The sequence below is a fragment of the Leptidea sinapis genome, chromosome Z (genome assembly GCF_905404315.1).
Source record: "Leptidea sinapis chromosome Z, ilLepSina1.1, whole genome shotgun sequence".
NCBI lineage: Eukaryota > Metazoa > Arthropoda > Insecta > Lepidoptera > Pieridae > Leptidea > Leptidea sinapis.
In genome coordinates this window covers 7,102,424-7,126,002 of record NC_066312.1, presented here as the reverse complement: position 1 = coordinate 7,126,002, position 23,579 = coordinate 7,102,424, and the positions used below count along the sequence as shown (strand labels likewise).

At 34.7% G+C, this 23,579-nt stretch overlaps 1 protein-coding gene across 1 annotated transcript in view; it reads left to right on the top strand.

The window, feature by feature from the left end:
• Positions 1-23,579, top strand: part of LOC126978281 (protein furry) — a 166,547-nt gene that overhangs the window by 68,015 nt on the left and 74,953 nt on the right. The window contains exons 26-28 of the mRNA XM_050827028.1: positions 2,444-2,566; positions 8,731-8,864; positions 18,854-18,955. Coding sequence (XP_050682985.1) covers positions 2,444-2,566; positions 8,731-8,864; positions 18,854-18,955 — 359 coding nt within the window. The remainder of the gene's footprint in view (positions 1-2,443; positions 2,567-8,730; positions 8,865-18,853; positions 18,956-23,579) is intronic.

The window sequence follows — 23,579 nt, the reverse complement described above, 5'->3', positions numbered from 1 at the left end:
GCTTTAGGTAATTGCTGCAATTTGGATGTGTGAGTAAAATAACCAATTGTTGAAAGTTACGGGTAAGTGTTTACTCCTACACGCACACGAAAACTCCGTACCATCGTACAAGATGGAGGCTTTACCAGTGGGAGGCTACTTTGCACCGGATGCCGGCTAGATTATGGGTACCACAACGGCGCCTATTTCTGTCGTGAAGCAGTAATGTGTAAGCATTACTGTGTTTCGCTCTGAAGGGCAAATGAGACATAAAATCTTATGTCTCAAGGTGACGAGCGCAGTAGTGGTGCCGTTCAGAATTTTTGAGTTTTTCAAGAATTTTTTTTGGTTTCTTCGTCCATTATTAGGGCAGGCAAAGGGTTCAAGCCCATACAGCCGTATTCGTTATTTAATAATGAATTGCCAAAGCCACCTTGCAAGATTTTTCCAAAATTGTTCTTTCTAAAAACGTAGAACAGCAATAAATCATTTTAATGATTTTTGCTTCGTAAGGCCAAAGAAGTATAACTTCTTATGTGTATATAATATAAGTACACACACACTTTTTATAATAGAACTAATTGAAGAGTTTACACTGTTTATTCAACTGACTAACTAATGCAGTTTACAAAAATCAACGCTGACGCTCAAACTAACGAACAGGCGTTGTGTTATCCTTCGAGCACGGAACACTAACAAAAATCAATAATTTTAAAGGGGATAAAATATTCTTATTTAATACTTATCAGTTATCACGTATTCACATTCAATTATTATGTTTATTCAAAATACGATACTAAAATCACGTTTCGTCGAAATGGACCATCCATTGAAAAAATAAATGATCTCTTTGTTTTAAAGTTGCATTATAATTAAATTTATTACGTAGCTTGGGGGCGATCTTTCCATTATCAATGCATAGAATTACTTCGAAAGTCGTTTTGCGCAATAGTACCCCTTACCACAATAATTATTAAAATACAATTATTTTAATACATTTTCTGGGAAGTTGATAAAACATATACATCGCCCACAAAACGAAACGCTGTTTAGCTCGACTTAACCGTGTAATAGGCATGTAACAAGTATGTTACGATATGACAATCACAACTTTGATAAAATTCTCTAATATATCTTTGTAAATGTATTAATTACATTATTAAGAATATACGATTCAACAGTCAATTTTTAGCCGGAACTTTTGAATAGTTAAAATTAAATTAAACTAAAATTTTTCAGTTATTAACTCAATATGTAAATGTATTCAAGAAAAACTTGTAATAATAATTGATACTAAGTAAGCTCAGTTTTGGCATTTCCAACGGTTGAAGTACTGCCCAGTAAAACTGCATTGTGACACGCCGTTCCCAATAGAAATTTTATTTTTGTTTCGTAAACTTATGTAGACATATTTATTGTGTTCGAAACCTCATCCATTGAACAAACTTTTCCTCACAAATTGGTTTCGAGAAGCAAGTTCATTCTCAGTTTGTCAAAGAAAAATGTCACAAATAATGTCTAGGCTACTTAAAAATATAAAGCGCTTTACGCAAATGTGCATTTTGAGTTGGATCATTTTAATATTTTCTTCATTGTATATTCTACAAATATTTCATAGATATTTGTACATAAACTAAAACATTGAACATAAACTAAATTAAAAAAAAAACTTATAATTATTTTTAGTAAACTTAACGTAAGCCTATTATAAGAACTTAAAAAGAGAAAAGTTGTATGTAGTTGTTTATCAATTTTTTAATAATTAATGGTTTTCTTAGAAGTATGGGCTCCTCTTTGGGTGAAGGCCTCTCCTCCATTTTCTTCCACACTATATGGTCTTTTCCAGCGTATTCTATCACAACGTCAGCCATATAAAGTGTAGACATTTGTACGTAGAATTTATTAATACCTATATATTTTTTTTTGTTAATTGGTTGCTGTGATTCGCGCTGACTTTATCCGCATATATAATTTAATGCGTATAAAATATACTGCACAGCGTGCGTAAAGAATTGCTCATTTTTTACAATAAGTACATGGATTATTTTTCAGATACACCGTACAGATATAGTGACTTGATATTGCTAGCAAGTCCTCTGAACTGGTGATCTACTCACGTTTAGGGTCTTAGCCACGAAGAAGCATTGTCTGCATCCCTCCTCAAGCAACACAATAGCTTTGCTGGCGTAAGAGCATTGAAAACCCCAACATAATAAGATCAAACAACAATAATCGTCTGAAAGCTATTTAGAATCAATAATAATTCACAAACAGACGCGCCACAAATGTGGAAAAATCAATCTTCTGCCCTTAACATTTTTAAACGAATACAAAAACTTCTGCCTGTTTTTTTTCACACAGGAAAATATCAAAACAGCCTGCTTTTTTTGTATATGGGTGTATAATAATAAACATATACTGACTCTCTGAAACATTTTAACTCAGTTGCATCGTGTTCACACAGGTTCGGAGAAGGGGCGCGGCACATTGGATGTTTTGCTATGCACAACCTACTGCAGATCTCAACTCTACCTCTCCCGTCAACTCTCGCAGTTACACCCGGAGCTTACAATGCCGATGTTCTCAGGTGAGTTGACCTTCCGATGTTAATATTATACTGTGATTAGTACTGTAACGCGTACTGGTCTGGCTAAACCCTAAATATTTTTGGGCACATCATCATCATCAGCTGTAAGACGTCGACTGCCAGACAAAGGCCTCCCCCAAAGATTTCCACGACGATCGGTCCTGCGCTGCCCTCATCCAACGTATTCCAGCGATCTTGACTAGATCGTCGGTCCATCACTGCGTCTTCCGGTACGTGGTCGACATTCAAGGACTTTACTGCCCCAACGGCCATCTGTCCGTCGAACTGTGTGCCCTGCCCACTGCCACTTCAGTTTCGCAATCATTTGGACTATGTTGGTAACTTTTGTTTTCCTACGGATCTCCTCATTTCTGATTCGATCTTGCACATATTTTGGGCAAATATTTTCATATAATAATTATATAAAAATACAGTGCTAGGCTAATTTTGACTGTCGGCTGTAGCTCCGTTTGTTTTGTTCTGTATTATTACGGTTAAAATTAAAAAAATAACATAGCTAGGCGGCCAACAGTTTTACAAGGAGACCGTAAATGCGAAATTGATCTCATCGCTGCATACATTACTTAAAATCAATGTTTCACATTTTATGTGAATACACTGTTAAAAACCCTGTACTATAATTTACATTTTACACGGATATGAAATATAATGCGTAGACACCACTAAAAATAAATAATAAATCTAAACCCCTTAGATTAAATGCATTTCATATTAAATGTTTTCAAAAATCTTGAGAACCCCTGACTTATTTATTTTACCAATAAACTAAGGTCATCGCCCTGAACTCGGTCCAATGGCGTACAGCCTAGCATCAGCTGAGCGGCTCAAACGAATAAGGCGGAGCCTCTGGTACCTTTGTATTCCGCTGTCCTTTGACCGATGCCGCCAATTGCGGAAATTAGCATTATTGCTTTACAAAACAACTCAACTCACTTGTGGATGTGAAAATTTTTGCTCCCCTCAATTACGAGGTCTTTGGTGTTATAGTATTTGTTAGCTAGTGATCGTTTTTTTTTGCGTCATTTATACGAATGAATAGTGTTTAAACATACATTACATGTATCTAGGGCACAATAATTATAAGTACGGCGCAGTTCGTAGGGATTACCAACAAATTTATGCACTTCTGCTCGGTTTGGAGTTGCTGTCTCGTAATGCTCTCCACTGCATACACATGCAACATTACACCACGGGCATCGGCCACGCAACATGACTGGACTACACCACATTTTTCGTGCACTCGATGGAACGGTCGAAGTGGCCCTGTCGTTGGCCGCCGCGGTCTCTTGACATCACGTCGCTCGAATTCTACCTTTGAGGACACGTGACGGAATACGTCTTCCGAAATTTGTGTCACTGGGGAGGAAATGAAAACCCGGATCGTTACAGTTTTCGATACGATTTAGACTGACTAGACGGTACTACAACGTTTCCGTGCCAATGTCGTTAAACGTTACACTAAATGTATCGAGTCAGCGGCCGCGGCGGTACCATCGAGTAGAACCTGTGGTTGATAATGATGAATTAAAGTGTAAGGTACTTATTTCCTAATAATTAATATTTATATGTTTTCACTACTTGTTACCAATATACGCCTTATAATCATAAGGATATAATCATAGTACAGGATTTCTTTAACATTCCTGCATAGTAGCGGAACGAGCAGATGCTTACCTGATGTTTAGTGGTCATCTGCCGGTGACACTGACAGCATGATCTGAGCTCAAACTCACAGATAAATTCATTACGAGGGTCGGCCTGACCGTGGACTTATCTCATTCTATGTCATGAAGGGGAACACATCCGAAACGTCTGATATTAGACGATACATAAACCATTTTATACGTGTAAGCTTAGCTGTTCTTATTATTTACAGCCATTACCAATATTCAGTCTATTTCCAGTTGTGGCCTACTTGAGATAAAAATCGTAACAATCGTTGAATTTTCTGTTTGAAATTCAGTTGAAAAGCCATAATTAAAATTCAAGGAGGTCCCTGCGCAACATTGTTTTTTTTTAAAGTATGCATATTTATTAATTATTATATAACAAACACTTTTTCAAGTTCTTTCTTGGCCACCCCTAATAATACACCTAAAGTCTCGAAATCCGGAAAATTAGAGAAACAATATGCATATTCAAGGATACTTTAACGCGGTGAACCTTGAATTTAAAAAAAGAAGCTATTAGGCCCTAAAACCTTGTAAACAAGGAAGATCATTTTGCGCTGGATTTTAAAAATAATTACAATTTCGTCCTCGGTCACCTCGTAAATCCTGATATTTATTGAAGGTATATTAAAAAAAAAATAAGCGGCCATCTTTAATTTAAATGACTAAATAAATCGACGCATGTTTTCAGTGATTGAATTTAATAAACCTAAATATGGTGAGCTCGCCAAGCCGAGCCAATAATTGGTAATCTTCAATAGCGCTAAGTGTTCCAATTTACTACTTGATGTCACGTTGCACAACCCTTTACGTAATTGTAGCGGGGCAAAGAGCGATACAAATTCACTTTGCAAAGGCTAGCATCCGAATGAAATCCGATAAGCGAGCGTGCTTGCATGTTATATTGAGTGGTGCGGAATCTATATTTAGTTATTTTGAAAGAGTTTGTGCTGATTTAATAATATGTATCGAATACAGAACGTTTAAATCTTTTAAATGTTTAAATAATAGCAATCGTAAATTGTATCAAAATTATGATTTTTTTTTATTATGTTCAGTAAGTATTGTATGTAGAAGACCGCTAGGTCATTTAACGTGATTTTAGTAATTTATTTATACTTTTTTGTATGTAAAATATTCGTTTATTTTTCATAATACAAATTCATATTCGGGTATATTTTCATTAATCCATAAACAGGATGGCCCACCCAAACCGGTCAGTATGGGGACTTCAGAATATATATCTTCTAAGGAACCACGATATCGATTTTAGAGAAAACGAAAACTGCATTCATAGATTTTCAAAAAAAATCATACACTACTCGGGAATCGAACTCGGTCATTTTGGGAAAAAAAATACATTTTTGTTTTATTGCCATATTGATATTGTAGGTTGTGATTGTTGCTATGAAACCTTGTGTCTAAAATTAAAAGAAATTGCTTTTTTAAATATTATTATTATTTTAGTAAATGTAATAGTCAACTCGTTTAGGTAACGATTTTGTTAAGGCGTTTTGTACTTTTGCGTTCCTAAGAAGATATTCTTCTATCTCTTATATATTCTGAAATCCCCATACTGACCGGTTTGGGTGGGCCACCCTGTATAGACGAACCACAGTGATATTTCTAGTCTATACAAATATAAAAAGAGATAACGTTTGTGAGGTTTTAGGGGGTAATCTGTAGGCCACATTATTTCACAGCAGCATTGGACCATAAACTAATTGGTTTCACTTATAACACCTAGTTTGTTAAATAAAGTGAACGCCAGAGCATGGTTCACGTATAAGACAGCGAATAAATGAAAGCCTTTTTTGCAAACAATGGGTACATCAATTGCATCAATTAACTCTTTAATTTCTTCACTGTCCGCTTGTCTCCTGACATAAGCCTCCTCCTCATCCCTCGCATGTCTGTGTATCCATTGCAGTCCTTCTCCAAGTGGTTCCTGCCATCTTATTTAAATCATCTGCCCGTCTGATTATTATTTTGTCTTCATCTGTTTCTTTTCTTTCGTCTAGGATATCAGTCCCTTATTGCATGACTTACGCAGCGCCATTTTAGTTTCTTTACATTAATCTCGATACTTTCTGGTTCAGATATTAGTTTTTTGCCTTGATGATTATAAGCAATAATAGTTGGCGAAGTAAGGATGAGATATGTTAAGAATGAATATGTATAATTTTAGTTTTTTGAGCATTAACTACTAGGCCGACATCATGAGCCCATTTTCACAATAGAGTAAAGTTATTTTGCATAGTTCTTTGTGCAGCTTCTAGGTCTTAATGAACTACCATAAGACACGTGTCATCAGCAATTGGAAACGGAGCCTGAAGTTATAATGTTACACATATCGTTAACATACAGTAAATACTCCGTAGGTCCTATGATTGATCCCTGAGCTGTTCCTTTATTTGTTGGGATCTTGTTGCAAAAGCTATTGGCTACTTTGACGGTCGTGCATCTATCTTTATGGTAACTCTTTTATTAAATCTAGAAGCGACTCCTGTATGCAATTTCTTGCTAATTGGTTAAATGGTATTTTATAATTTAGTCTATCAAAAGCCCTGCTAAAATCAATAAATAGAGCTAAAACGTGGAGTTTATCATGAAGCGATCTATTTACATCAACTGTAAATGTTGGCAATTACTGGGTAGTGCTTTTATTTTTCTGAAAACCGAACTGGTTTTTATTAATTATATTATGTGATATTGAAAATTTGTTAATTTGGTTTCAACGAAATCTTTCAATTATTTTATCTAAACAAGAGAGTATATTTGGTATTAGTTTGGTAATAATTATAATCATTGTTATTATTATCAAAACCTGGCCTTTTCTTTTCATCCAACTGTGTGATAATACGCGCAATAACGTCATTACTAGCTAATTGAAGCCTGATCGATTTGTCTGAATCTGAGTTTAAATCCATCCATAATTTGACTAATTAGCCTACACCATGTTCAAGTACACTTTCTAGCTCTACTTGACGTTTTATATATTTTAGAGTTCCTTCATTATATGTAGCAATATTAACTTTTTTCTTCTTGATGTTCAATTATACATTAAGTTTTTGCTCGAGTAGCCTAAAACCCCACGGTGACTGGCAGGAGTGGGGGATGTTTTGGTTGTTGTTTTTTGTATAGTATTGTTGTAGTAGAAGCTGTCGAGTTCCTTTATTTTTTTATGAAATTTACTTCTATATAATATATTTCTATACAGTATAACCCAAATTTAGACCATTTGTCTCATCATTTCGAATGATATATCCCAAAATTAGTAAAAATTATGAAATTAGTTTGAAACGTTATACACACTAATGTGAATTGAAAACTGCTATTCGTGGCAAATTATATTAAAAATTTCAGTTGTTCAATGGTTTTATTTCATTCATTATAATCTATAACGATATTGTGGGTACAATATAAGCTTCATGTAAATCAGTTAAACAATACACGGAGCACGATCTCGTCTAGCTTAATAGACGTTTCCATGCCACACTATATCTACGATGGAATCGTTCGTAAGCGCTGTTTGTCACGTTTCGTCGTCACGTGTCGTAACTAGGATGAATTTATCACGCGGTTTTGCAAATTATGTCGTTATTCTATTAAAATTACAGAACTACCTTTTTTATGACATTAAGGGACGAGACGAGTAGGACGTTCAGCGATTCTTGAAAATCCCAATAATTCTGAGCGTCACTACAATTGCGCTCGTCAACTTGAGACATAAAATATTAAGACGTCTCATTTGCCCAGTAATTTCACTACCTACGACGCCCTTCAGAGCGAAACACAATAACGCTTTAAAATTACTGATTCACGGCAGAAATAGGCGCCGTTGTGGTACCCATAATCTAGCCGGCATCTTGTGCAAAGGAGCCTCCCACTAGTAAATTAAATAAAGTGTTAAAAGTTTTTAGAGTCACTGTGATGTGGGTTTTCTATGAGCATCCGATAATTCGAACATTATTCGTATCGCGTGCAACCACTATATTTTTATTATAAATCATTTATTAATGAATTTTGTATATATTATGTTGGTATAATTACATGGACTGCCGATAGATAGAACCAACCAAACTAATCTAACTAAACGTCTTATAACTTTTGAATGGGCTTGACGAAATTTAGATTTTGAATACAATTCGGACCGATTCCGACTTGTAGATTTTAAGAATTCTCAAAAAAACGACGATCAATTTTTTTTATATGTCCGAGTTAAGTTATCTGCGCCGTGTTGTCAATATTTTATGTATGTACCAACCCTAAGGCTTCGCTCAGATGTAGGTTTAAGTTTCAAGAAGACCGCTGAGTTATTCTACTTTTCTCTTACTTGTATTGTGGTTATATGTACACTTGTTACACTTGCAAGTGCACTCGCTTTTGCTATCGGGATGACAGGGATTACCAAGTTAAGGTATTTTAATCTATTTTCAATGTATTCTTGTAACGATAAGTGTTTCTCAACAGAAATAACAGCACGTTTCCAGACAGCGAGGACGGAGGTGCGCCATCTCTTATTGCAGTATCTTCTACCGTGGCTAGTCAACATCGAGCTAGTGGATCCTAACGTGCCTCCAGCTAACCCACTCTCATACATACAGGTATTATAATTTTACTCATGTATCTTCTATATAAATATAATGAAAATGGTCTTTGTTTGAGGCTCTTTCACGCCTAAACCACTCAACGTATCGACATGAAACTACCACCACTCGATGCGAAATTTATCCTAGATGGTTTATGGCTACTAATATTTTTATTGTATTTGTAATAAGATGACTAAAATTTTATTTATGTCCTTTTAAAATTCGCCCAGCGGCGGGATACATTATATAAATATATTTATACAGCACGGCCACATTATCTCTGGGCCTCGCTGAAACGTGAAGCCCCCTCCCGTTTCCCTTTCACCCCCATTCGTGTCCGCATTCGTCCTGTTGCGTCAGTACGGTTTCCAGTTTCCGTTAGGTACATTTCGTGATGTTTTCGTGCTATCACTGCTTTGTTTTTGAAGTTTTCATTGTAACGTTTTGACTTTTGCTGTTAATACTTCTGCAGTTTCTGTTTTTGTGTCGCTATAAAATTTCTACCAGAATATTAAAATCATTATACTCAACCCAGTCTCTTTCATTGATTTTTTATCATTATAATGATAATAGGCATCACAACATAACACCTTTACATCAAGCTTTAATGCTGATAAAAGTTATCGTTGCCTGTTTTCTGCACACCGTAACAAAGCGACGATGTGATGTCATCGACGTCAGGTCCGGAGATAATATTTCTGGGTAATATATGTAAAAGTGAAAACTACTTAAGCTGCTATTCGTATTTTATTTAGTTTGTTATATTTAAAGTACGTTCGTTCATAGTCGGCTCGTGTCGACTAAGGGAGACAAGCCGGGAAGTTCGCCCTGATGAAGTTCACCATAATTTGTTGCGACATTGTATGTTTTCGACACGTCAGTCGTCGTCAGACTATCTGATTGGTGTTCCACATTACGTCGGTTTCAATTAATCATTGATCATTTCACCACGCTCAAATTTGGGCTTACATACTAATCATCATCATCAGCGGGAAGACCCACTGCTGGACAAAGGCCTCCCCCAAAGATTTCCACGACGATCGGTTATGCTCTGCCCTCATCCAACGTATTCCAGCGATCTTAACCAGTTCGTCGGTCCATCTATTGGGGGGCTTACCAACACTGCGTCTTCCAGTATACTTTGAAGTAAACATGTCTTTACATTATATGTATTTTAATGCTGTTTTGAGACTATTGAGAGAATCATTAAATCCCATCTCCTCCCTTATCATAAATAAAAAAATGAAGCAGCATAATTAGTAAATATTCAAATGTCTCGAGTACGCGGCTGCTTGAGTAAGTTCAGAAAATAGTAAATACCTGTCATAAAAAATCTCAATAGATTTAAAACCAGCAACCGGCTATAGTAGTTCAGACCGAAAGTGCCTTAACGAATCACAAATGTACACCAATACAGAGCACTTTTTTTAATGAAAATAAGGGACGAGACGAGCAGGACGTTCAGCTGATGGTAATTGATACGCCCTGCCCATTACAATGCAGTGCCGCTTAGGATTCTTGAAAAATCCAAAAATTCTGAGCGGCAATACATTTGCGCATTCGATACCTTGAGACATAAGATGTTAAGTGTCTTTTGCCCAGTAATTTCACTAGCTATGGCGCCCTTCAGACGGAAACATAGTTATGTTCACACATTACTGCTTCATGGCAGAAATAGGCGCCGTCATTTTTTTTCTTCAAAATGATGTCCAATTTAGTCATTCTTATTTCATTTTGAAAATAATTTAGTTTTAAGATGTCTAGTTTCGTATTTCATTCTTCTTATTGTATGTACATAATACTTTAATTATTGTTAAACTTTTTTCCTTCATTATGTATTAGATACTAGTCTTATATATAAAATTTTCGTGTCCCGGTGTTTGCTACCAACCTCGAAACGGCTAAACCAATTTGTTACAACAACCAAATAGATACAACTTCAAATTTTCGCCCTTCTACGCACTAAAACTATTTTTATTCTCACAAAACCGCTATAGGGTTGCAAAATGGCAATCGAATACAATAACTGTAGTACGATAAATTTGGTAGGTCTAAGAATCGGTTGCATCTATTTTTTATGCCCCATTTTTTTTTAATTACTTTATATGGCATTACAAAGTTTGCTGGGTCAGCTAGTAATACTATAAAATCAACCTGTGGATAACGGTGTGGGCTTTCTCTAGAAATTAATTTAATACTGTACATTGAAATTATTGAAAAAGGTGTTGTGTGAACTGTTTGTTATCCCAAAGAAATAAAATAAAAATAAAAGCCTGTAGGTAGAGGTCGAAACACATGGAATTAATATCAAGTTTACTGTTTGTTCAGAATACAAGTTTCACTTTTGTTATATTTTCGTAATGTTATGTTTTATTCGCTCTGTTCTAATACAATATTTTTTAAATGAAATGAAATTTAATTATTCATTTAGGTAAAATTTTGTACGCTTATGAAAGTAAATTTTGAGGCCATCTGTTTAAGAGACTACCAAGAGACCTTGCTCTGAGAGGAACCGGCAATAAACTCATCAAAAGGCATAACAGGCATTTATTTTCTCTAAATTTAGAATTATTTTTGATGTCATTTCGAATATACTAAAACAAATGGCGATCTGAGAGAGAAGAAGCGGCGCAAGAAACTCTAACAGCATTCTTTTTTCGCGCTCTTTTTAATAAAATATGCAACATGAAGTTTTATCCTCCCCTTGCTGTTTTCATATTATCCTGGATACATTTTTATCATCTATATATTCCTTAACCTTAAAATACGCTTTCTTCATTAAAATTTCCCTAATATGAGGCATAAATTTATGTAACGGAAGTTTAGTGACATGATTTTCACAGAAGGGTAATTATATTACGTATAACTTGTTACTGATGCGCCATGTATTGGTTGTTGCATGTCGATCTTCCGAACCCTGGAATTGTAAATGAAATTCAAATTAGTTTGTAGCCGACATTGTGTCAGTGAATAAATCACTGCCGTCCAGTCAGTCCCGTGCAAAACAATATTATTGGAAGATTCCAGACAATTTGACGATCGCCGGATACCGTTATATAAAATTCTTTTTTTAAATCATTTAACGTTCTGCTTATTATGATTACCGTGTAAGATAAATTTTTTATTATTACAAACACTGATTTATAACTGTAGGTATTAGCTGAGAACCACTTATTAACATATAGACCTACAGTTTCCTAGATTTTTAAAAACTATATCATTAATTAATTTATATGACTCAAATTTTTCACTATAGACATAAGTTTTGATGAGTTACATACTATCTTCATTATAAACTTAGCGTTTCTTAATTTTTTTTTAAACTACTGTATAGTTTTATTTAAAGGAAACAATATTATCATAAGTTTTAAAGAGTAACATACCTACATTATGGACCTACAGTTTCCTACATTTTATATCCCATATATTCTGACAGTGTTGACATCTATGACGTATGTTGAGGTTATAAACTTAGAATATACTAGCGTATAGGTGACCTGACAGCCCGATAATGCGTGACCACCTTTGATTTGTCAATATGTGCGTTAGCTAGTGTTTAATATTCAATACTATGGATCCCATATCAAGAGTGTTTGACTGTTGACGACTTGTCAATCAAAATCGGTAACAGTTATAATAGAAATCTATTATTATATATTATAATTTGCTTACCTCTTCTATCCTGCTGTATCTTCATCTATACTAATATTATAAAGCTGCAGTGTTTGTTTGTTTGTTTGAACGCGCTAATCCCTGGTACTACTGGTCCGATTTGAATGATTCTTTCAGTGTTGGGTAGTCCATTTATCGAGGAAGGCTATATATAGGCTATGTTTTTTTTTTTCAAAATTAGGGATCCGTAATAAAATTGCTATTTTGTAACACAAGGTGTAAAATCGAAAACCTATTTTTGCGTGCGCTGCAAAAACTATTGACAATAGAACAAAATTATGTACAGGCTATAATATAGGCAATATTTTATTACATATAAAACTATCGCGTGAATTATACTTTATATGGCAAAACAACGTTTGCCGGGTCAGCTAGTTACAGAATATGTCTTGTCTTCTGCACGCTGTGTTTCTCTATGCGCTAGTGTATTGTTTTAAGTCTACGGTTGAGGTCGCTACTAATAGCGTTTTCGAGATTTTAAAGACTCATTATTAATTCTTATAGGAGTACCTTATATCTGGTCAGATTTTTGTAACAGTAATTGATGATGTAAATGAGTTTATTGCCACTTCTTTTCATCAAAGCTAAACCTTTCCGAAGTTGTGATAACTTAGACACTCGCGCATAAGCGTAATTTTTTTAAATAAATGAAGAATGATATTCGATTATATTCATGCCATTAATTACTTTTTACATGTATCGGAAACACAGAGTATATCTATACCCACGGCGCCTATTTCTGTCTTGAAGCAGTAATGTGTAAGCATTTCTGTGATTCGGTCTGAAGGCGCCGTAGCTAGTGAAATTACTGGGCAAATGAGACGTAACATCTTATGACTCAAGGTGCCGCTCAGAATTTTAGGGGTTTTTCAAGAATCCTGAGCGGCACCGCATTGTAATGGGCAGGGCGTATCAATCGTCCTGCCCGTCTCGTCCTTTATTTTCATAAATAAAATGTAGCTGTTATTTTTTCTCTCTGTGCAATCACTTTTCATAGAAAATATTTATATTTAATTAAATGTTTCGTTTGATCTGTTATGCTCAAAGATAAAATTTAAACTGGAAATTTGAAAATAAATGTAAAACCTCGACGCTTTATTTGTTAGTATTTTTCTGTTGCCGATTTTATATTCACAAGAGTATTAACTGTACCTACGCAACGCAAACTTCTATGATCGCTAAATAGAAAATATTACATCTCATCGAAATGTAAATTCTGACTCATTTCTGTGAATATGATTGCGATTAAATAAATAACGTGATATTGAAATGTGTGGAATATAATGCACTTCTGAGTCACATTGAGGGACTAGCACCTTTCTTATAACGTGACAGTATCATCATTAGTTACAATAAGTTTTTCTTAAGTATGGCAATATCTAATATATAAAATTCTCGTGTCATGGTGTTAAACTTTGAACTCCTCCGAAACGGCTTGACCGATTCTCATAAAATATTGAGTGCATATTGGGTAGGACTGAGAATCGGACAACATCTATTTTTCATCCCCCAAAATGTTAAGGGTGGTCCACACTACTTTTTTTTATATTTGTTGACATTTTTTTTTAAATTTATTATTATTATTGATAATGAGGTCAGCATTAAAAAATACATACAACTTTAATTTTCATCCATCTACGATAAACAGTTACTTTTGTATCGCGATTTTAATATCGGCAATACAACGTTTGCTGGGTCAGCTAGTCTTAATACATATAAATTAATGACACGTTGTTTGTCCGTGATGGACTCCTAAACTAATGAACAGATTTAAATGGGGATTACTTCATGGAGTGCAGTTTCGTCCAATTTGAGAGATAGGATAGTTTTTATTTCGATTTGGAGCCCATAATTATTTTTATTTTCAATATTTGTTTTGTTTGGACATATTTTCTATGAGAGAATTTAGTGACGCACGGTTTGACAGTTCTGCTGTGAAACAATTTCATTATAACAACAGGGAGCATTTATTACGAAATAATTCTTGATGTTTTGAAATATTATTGGCAAATTCCTATAAAACAGTTTTTTTTTTTTAAAACTTACACTATTGACTTACCTTTCTATTGATTAAAATGTTCATCTGTTGAAATCTTAATATTTGCAAATTAATGCCTAATTTCCATATAGATTACTGCCTGTACGTAAGGCTTACTGTGTTTAATGCAGGTGGTAAGTGAACAAGACTAAACACGTATTGATGGCAATCAATTCGTGCGAGTGATGAGTAATTTGATGATTGGTCATGAGCTTAAGGAAGTGTATCCTGTATTTTGCTACAAGTCAAATCCCGCGCGCCCTTCATTCCTTATTTTTTTTTCCGGAGAACTAGAATAGAATAGAATGTAATTTACATTAACGTAGTTAGCTCCCGATGGTATGTCACACTCAGATATAAATATAAATTAAAATAAAAGCTATTTCTAATTGCCTATATAATATTTTTACCTTTTAATAAATAAAAAAAACGTATGAGTTGTAAATGAAATCCCTTGAACGAACGATACTTGTTTTATTTACAACACAAAGCATAAAACAATACACATTTACAAAAAAAAAATGTACATTTATTGGACATTCTGAATTAAATCTGCACGAACAAAACCGCGGCATACAGCTTGCTTATCTATTTAGCTATAATTAAAATCCATTCTCAGCGTATTTCTATCAAAACGTCAATAGTTGTTAGACGTTCCGTTACTTTTCTGAAACGATTTTCTCTAACCATTGAATTGAAAATGTATTACTTTTAGTGCCTTTCAACTTGAGCCAGTTTCTTGTAGCTTCTACAATGTGATACACTTCGAGGAAATTCTAAATCGGGGCTGTAATCGGATATAGCACCTGCACTTTTAAAGTAACATAATCCAGACAAGTTTAAATATATTTTAGGAAGAGATAGCTACTCTGCTCCGTTACTTCGATTTACTGACGATAATCTGTTACAACGACATATAACAATTCTTATTGATGTGGCTAATATTTTTCATGTAAAACAGCGCAATAAATAAATATTTCTTACAAACCTAAATATTAATGAAGATTAATTATATTTGTGACGCTAAGAAGTTTTAACTACTGCCGTGGAACTCTACGTCTAACTGTTTTTTTTTTTGCGAAATATTATGAATTATTATAAAGCTGGTATAACGGAGTACATTATTATAATTCATTATCAAATCACCGTCCGAAAGCACTTTAAAATAATGCTGTTATGTGTATTATTTTAATGAATAAAAGGTTTTTAACTTTCACTTAAAATCAAATTGAACTCATAAGCGAGTTCAAGAACCTTGGGGCCTACTCCTAAAATCGATATTCGATATATCGTGGCATTAGTCGTGTCGACTCCTACTATTAGTTATATCGTATTCAATGTCGAAACGATGATTGAAGAACGAAACAGTATTCGATAATATTGGTCTTAACCCTACTCTTAGTTGAAAATGACAGAGACGAATATTCGGATTTGACAAATAATCAAACGTCACTTTTACGATAATATCAACGACACCTTCTAGGCTGTCGTTGATATTATCGTTTCAAGTTGTAGTTGTGCTTTTATTTTGATTGTGGAGTCAATTTCTTGAGTCTTTTGGTGTATATAAAATATATAAACATACGCCAAAAATTTAAACATTAATTACATAGTCATCAGGACTTTTTTAACTACCAAGTAATTAAAGTCGTTTTATAGATCGTTTATGCGTAAAAAATATTGCAAATGGCCGCCTGACAAATAGAAAGTCGACGAGAAGGGTTGAGTTACTTTTTTTTTAAATTTTATTTTTCGCAAATTTTATATTATTTATTCAATTTTAAATGGTCGTATTACATACATTACATAATTCTTGTATATTTACATTATGTATAATAATTGATGTATATGGTGGGGCATAGTCTGGCATGGTCCTTTGCGTCTAAACTATGTTTTGACTTTTGACACTTAACAGCGACATAGCACAGATAATATTTAGTTTTTCAAGGTTTGCACATAATTCATTCACACTAACATCGTAATAAATCAAAATATTAGTCTATGGTTGCGATAAACGATAAGGAATTCGAACATTTGCTAGAGCAGGGTAGTTGCGATATATTCGGAGTATTATCGTATCGTTCTGAATGTATCGTTGTCGATTTTGCGAGTAGACCTCCCGAATTGAATATTAACATCGGTGGATAGTTACACTACTAAATCCGTAGTAGTTGTTATAAATTTATATCAGCAAATATTAAAAAACATGTAAAAAAATTACGTTGTGATTATTATTAGTTTTCTAAATTACAGAAGGAAGATCTATTCTTATTTTTTATTTTCCTTATACCTATGGCGCAGTTATTACTCAATAAATTTATAATTACAAGATCGACATGGTCGAACGTATGGAATTAAATTCAGTTAAAAAAGTTTAACTTAGACAGGACGCCCGTCCTGTCAGTCAGACACAGCTTGGGTTTTATATTTTTTTATAAATGATAGTAAAACCTTTTTGGGTGCGCTGAGCGCTTTTTTGTGGCTTTTAAAGAAACTGAGCCGTCTCGTTCGGGTATTTAATACTTGTTCGGATTAGGTCGGCTCGATTCGACTAACATCGCCATCAGTGCCATCAGTCGGAGCAACTAAAGTAATTTACTGAAGTGATAACACTTACTGAATTGAGAATCCAATGAAAGGCGTTGCAATGCCAGTAGCCATTTTTTTATCATATTAAGGTTCGCGCAGACCATAATTAAATAATTTTATCGAGATCTTTTGTAACGTTATGGCTTATCCAGTTCAATATAAAATACTCGTGATCTGCTATTTTGTGGCAGGCATAGGATGGCAACATTAAAAGCACACGCGTAGTTACTTAATCAAAATTATAAAATTAAATATCTAAAAATAAATGTAGATAATTGAAAATTTACAATTTTCGAACAAATTTTATATATTTACCCCCTTATTCATAATGGTCCGCTAACTTTAAACAGCCGCTTAGTAGTGTAGTTTTTTCATTCTGACTTAGGTCAATAGAAGAAGACAGAGTGATAATTAGCAATGCTTTAAGTTAGCAGACTATTATGAATAAGGGGGTTAGAAAACAAAAGTTTAATCACCTACGCGGGTGCTATTCACCTACGAGTTCTGAACGGCTACGGCGCTTCGTGTAACAAGTAGTTGTCAGTGCCTACGCTAGTGCGCGGCTACTACGATTACTTATAGGTTTTTCCGAAATGATTTTATGGAAGAATGAATTACTAAGGTGAATTGTGTATATTTTATGATTTCGATTAAGTTGCGTCACCCGTGAGTTTATTTAATGTCTTATTTATATTTATTAGAAAGAGCGACATCTCTAGTCAATTTCTTAATATGCAAATATTGAGTTTGAGCAGGTTATCAACTGTAAAAAAGGTTCTGTTGATGAAGCCACAACCTGAGTTTCGAACAAGACTGTATACAAGATTTATCAACGATACGTCACACGAACAGTTGGCTGACTGGAAAGAGCGCTCACACGGAACGCGAGAGTCCCGCATCGTTATATAAATTTTATTTTCAAATTTAATTTTTGTTTAATTTCGCTTTTGTTGCTACACGCTGCATACAGTGAATTTTACTTCTGCCACAGATCTCACAGATTTGCAAACAAAATATTGTAATACGAAAACAATATTTCCTAGTTTTTGCCTCTATGTCGATGTTCAAATATTTTTTGTTTAAATTTATTATAAAAGCCTAAGGTCATCTCAGATTTCTTTTACTCCACACCTGACTTTCAATGATTTTTCTCACGGTGCTGCAGTTAATGTTGGATTTATCCAAAATTTTAAGGATTTTTACGAATTTGTTTTTCAGTTTTTCGTTGTTTGTGGAGAAATTTTTGCTATCACTATATTTTATCACAATAGCCATATGTTACTTTCCCATATTACATTGATTAGGAAAAGAACTGTTTTAAGTTTGTTATTTACTATCCGTATTTTGATATAATTAACGTAACTTGACCTCAATGATGTTCAGCTGCTATTTTTTCCGTCAACTTACCCGGTTAATCTTCTTATATAAAAACAACTTTGTCAATTATTGTAAGTTGCTTATATTTTTTTACGACAATAAAGGACGTCCAACTGATGGTAATTGATACACCCTGCCCAATAAAATGCAGTGCCGCTCAGGATTCTTGAAAAACCCAATATTTCTGAGAATGTCTCATTTGCTCAGCTACCCGCTAGTGAAATTACTGTGATACCGGCTAGTTAAGACTGAAACACAATAATGCTTACACGTTCCTGCTTCACGGCAGAATAAGGCGAAATATTCACATTGTCTGTGTGTTTCTTAGTATTACGGTGCCGAGGGTGGACGAACGACACGTCGCGAAGGGCTCGGCTCTGTGGAGGCAACAGAGATGGTTCTCAACAATCTCTTCTACATCACGGTCAAGGTGAGTTTCAACATTATTCGCTCTCACGTTCGTATGACAAATAATATAATTGACGACCCCTCAGTGGTTAGTGACCCTGCCTACTGAGCTAGAGGACCCGGGTTCGAATCCCGGCAGGTGCAATCATTTATATATTTCATATTCATGAATGTTTGTTTTCGATGTGTATCATGTATGTTTAAGTAAGTATATTGTTTTGTCTTTGTTGTCTTGCACCCATAGTAAAGTTTATGCCTAGTTTGGGGCATGTTAATTTGTGTAAGAGTGTGTCAATATTATTATTATTATTATATACGTAATCCGATTATACCGCCATGAGACGCAGAACTTTTTGCTTGTGAACCGATTGAGATAGTTAGTGAACAATATTATAGTAGCCTGCCCAAATAGATCCGTAGAAAACCGCATTCGAATCGGCTCAGTTGTTTCTGAGAATGGCGAAAAGTAATTCTCAAAACTATCTTGGTCTTGATGATATACTTGTGCGTGAATAAATTGATTTATTCATATTTTGTATATCTATATACGGCATGTTTTATATTAGATGTACATATAGGTTTTTTCATTGCGTACACACAGGGCGTCGCACGGCAGAGGAAAGGAATTAAGAAAACGATTTAAACTGCGTTCATAGATTTTGAAATAATTGCCTAGTTGAACCGAGAATCGAACCCGCTACACGGAAAGAAAATACCCTGTGGCTTTATCATACCGCGATCGAAAGGCTTCATCATGTGGCTTATTTTTTTGCTACATATAACAAAAAACATAACTACACAGTTGTAGTGCCTTAAAGAAAAAGTTTATGTTGGATTTCAGGTAATATATGTGGAACCATCATTAAATATTTCTATTAATAACTAGCTGACCCGGCAGACTTCGTATTGCCTCAATTGATAAATAAAAGACCCAAACTTTTGTATAAAATGGACTTAAAATAAACAAAGGGAATCTTTTTTTTAAGTGTTATTACCCGTGTTTTAAGGAAGTTTACTTTTTTGTCCTGAGAAAGTTAGAAAGATATAAAAATTCTAATTAGTTATTCATTTTAAACTATTATTTTTATTTGATAATTGTTGTTTTTATATTTATTCGAATTTTAAACCTTCTCTAGACTTTCACGAATAATTCAAGACCAAAATTAACCAAATCGGTCCAGCCGTTCTCGAGTTTCAGCGAGACTAACGAACAGCAATTCATTTTTATATAAATAGATATCAAGTTCAAATAACATAATACAGTTCTCACGAGAGTTTTACAACGCACGTAAAGAAGGGTAGTAATGAAAAATAATTATCGGCACTCTGATGGTAGCTCGTTCCCACGTCGACGCATTTAAAAAGGCGACGGTTATTATCGATCTGTGTTAAGCGCTGGCTTGAAAATGTGCTTTATTACATTTTGTCAATGTTTTATTAACGAGCGCTTTCTCCATCAGTTTTCGTACTCCTCTACTTTTATCTGTCAATAATAGAGCCACGATAAGTAAAATAAATATATTATACTATATTGAGTCTTTGAAAAAGTCTATATGGAGTCACAAGATATCACGTTGGAAAGGGCCACAAGCCACTAGAAGCAGTGGTCGACCCGGTGGTCTGATGATATTATACAAGTGGCTGGTGATCAGTGCATGGAGACTGCAAAGAACAAGGAAAGTTGGAAATCTCTAGAGATTGGAATCACTCTTGAGAACGAGGGGTTCTTACTATATATTTTTTAAATTCAAAGTTATAGAAATAAGATTATATATATATATATATGTTATTGGGCAAGGAATATGTACAAATTATTTAATCTAGTAAGAAATAAAAGGCTTTTTTATTATTTATTATATTATAGTGACCCTGACTACTGAGTTAGAGGTCCCGGTAGGTGCAATCATTTATATGATGAATATGGATGTTTGTTTCCGAGTCATGGATGTTTTTATGTATTTATGTATGTTTAAGTAAGTATATTTTATTAAATATATCATTGTCTCGTACCCATAGTACAGACTATGCCTATTTTGGGGCAAGATATTTTATGCAAAAGTGTGTCAATATTATATTATTACTAGCTGACCCAGCAAACGTTGTATTGCCGATATTAAAATCGCGATACAAAAGTAACTGTTGATCGTCGATGGGTGAAAATTTGAAGTTGTATGTATTTTGCTGACTCATATTCAAATAATTAAAAAAAAAAATGTCAAAAAAATAAAAAAAATAAAAATTGGCGTCGACCTCCCTTAACATTTAGGGAGATGAAAAATAGATGTTGTCCGATTCTCAGACCTACCCAATATGCACTCAAAATTTCATGAGAATCGGTCAAGCCGTTTTGAAGGAGTTTAACTACAAACACCGCGACATGAGAATTTTATATATTCGACTAGTTAACCCGACAGACGTTGTTCTGTATATAATAAATAAAATACTGTTTTTTATGAATTTGTCTATAATATTTCATAACATCAAGAATTATTTCGTAAAATATGCTCCCTGTTTCTTGTAATGAAATTGTTTTACAGCAGAACTGTCAAAACGTGCGTCAATAAATTCTCTCATACAAAATATGTCCATACAAAACAAATATCGGACGACGGGGGACACATCAAAGGAAAAACAAAATTGTTGTTTTTATTTAATTCCGAACACTTTCATATTTATTCACCTTTTAAAACTTCCCTGGACTTTCAGCAATTCATTTTTATATATATAGATAAGCAACCACTCGCGCCATGGAAACCATCCTCGATGCGCTACAGAATCGTGACAAGCGCAAAACAGGTAAAAAAGATGTGACAAGCGCTAGAGTTTTTATCGGTAACGCCCAAACAGCGGCTGGAACCTTATTATAAAAGTGTATTATTTCATTTACCCTTAAAACCAATTTGTTTTTATGAAGTCCTCTTGTAATCATTATAAGCAATCCCTTATTTCTAGTGTTATAGCACGGATAAAGAAATATGAAGAATTTTCAGAATGTCATCTCCATTTTTCATATGCAAAGCCACCGCCTGCAACTTTATAAGGCGCAAATTCGGCCTCACATAGAGTACTGTTCTCACCTCTGGGCGGGTGCTCCCCAGTACCAGCTTCTTCCATTTGACCGCATACAACGAAGAGCGGCTCGAATCATCGACGATCAAGTCATCTCCGATCGGCTTGATTCTCTAGCATTGCGTAGAGATGTGGGTTCTCTCTGCATCTTCTACCGCATTTACCCCGGGGAGTGCTCAGAGGAGCTGTTCGGGTTGATTCCAGCGGCCGAATTCCACCACCGGACATTACGTGCAAAGTACCATCCGCATCACGTAGACGTCTGACATTCCACAACCGCGCGTTTTGTCCGAAATTTCTTACCTCGCACAGCCACTTTGTGGAATCAACTACCGGCAGCGGTCTTCCCGAACAGATACGACTTAGGGACCTTCAAGAAAAAAGCATACTTCCCAACTTAAAGGCCGGCAACGCATTTCCTGACACACCTGTTGTTGCGGATGTCCATGCGCGGTTGCCTCACCTCTTCCCATCCCGTGAGCCTCTTGCCCGTTTGCCCCCCTCTCATATAAAAAAAATATTAATTAATAAAGATAATTGAAAATCGAAAACGCGAGCCGAACTAACCAGTCACCATGCATAATCGTACAAAGAACAACTTACTCGTATTTGAAGCTTTACGTAAAACTTTAATTAATTTAATCGCTGTCTCCTCCACAACGAATAGTGAAAAGTGTTTGTTGAAGTTCTAAATTCCGCTTAGAAATTCAAGCAACTGTGCGGACTGAACTAAGAGAGAAGAGCAAACAATTATGCCGCTCCAAGGATATCTTTGAAGTAAAACTTGTCGCGGACTGCTTTAACTTATGTGTTTTATTGACATTTTGCTGCTTTCTCAACATACGGAGGAGCAATATACGGAATATTTGTATCTAGTGCAATGTAATGGTCGTGTTTTTGAATTCTATTCCGATAATTATACTAATTTAATTTATTCCAAAATTTAATATAGAACCCGCGCCTCTTGGGTATGTCTTGTTCAACTCTCAGGTTGTGTGGTCACTTTTTTGAATGGAATTGTAAACTCTTATTGATATACGGTTTTGGCGATTAATTTCGTTAATTCGGATATCTGTGATGGTAAAACTATGATGCGATAATAATATGAAAGGTTAATGTACCTTCTGGGATTAATTAAAATTTGTAACCAAAACTTATGAACGGTTAGGGACTCGAACCCGCGACCTCTCGGATTCCGTCCAACCGCTCTTACTAACTGAGCCTACCGTTCGAGTGACGCATGGATCGTATATGTTGGTACGTCTTCAATTCAATTTGTATTACTAAAATCATTTTCTATATCGCATCAGAATGTTGTTTACACAGACTATAAAATGAATTAATTAAATTTCAATCCGAGATGAAATGAATCCGTGACAATAATACTCTGCCAACGGCAAATGATCTCTCGTAGCTGCGCTCCGATGTAAAATAATAACTGTAATAGTTGGATGCAAAATATTGTTATTTATTCAAGCAGATGTTTTCATGCTCTTAATTTGTTGCGAAATATCTTGAACTCAATCTGATTGATAAATTTATAGCGTTTGTTATTGGTTGGTTATTTTATTAGTTAA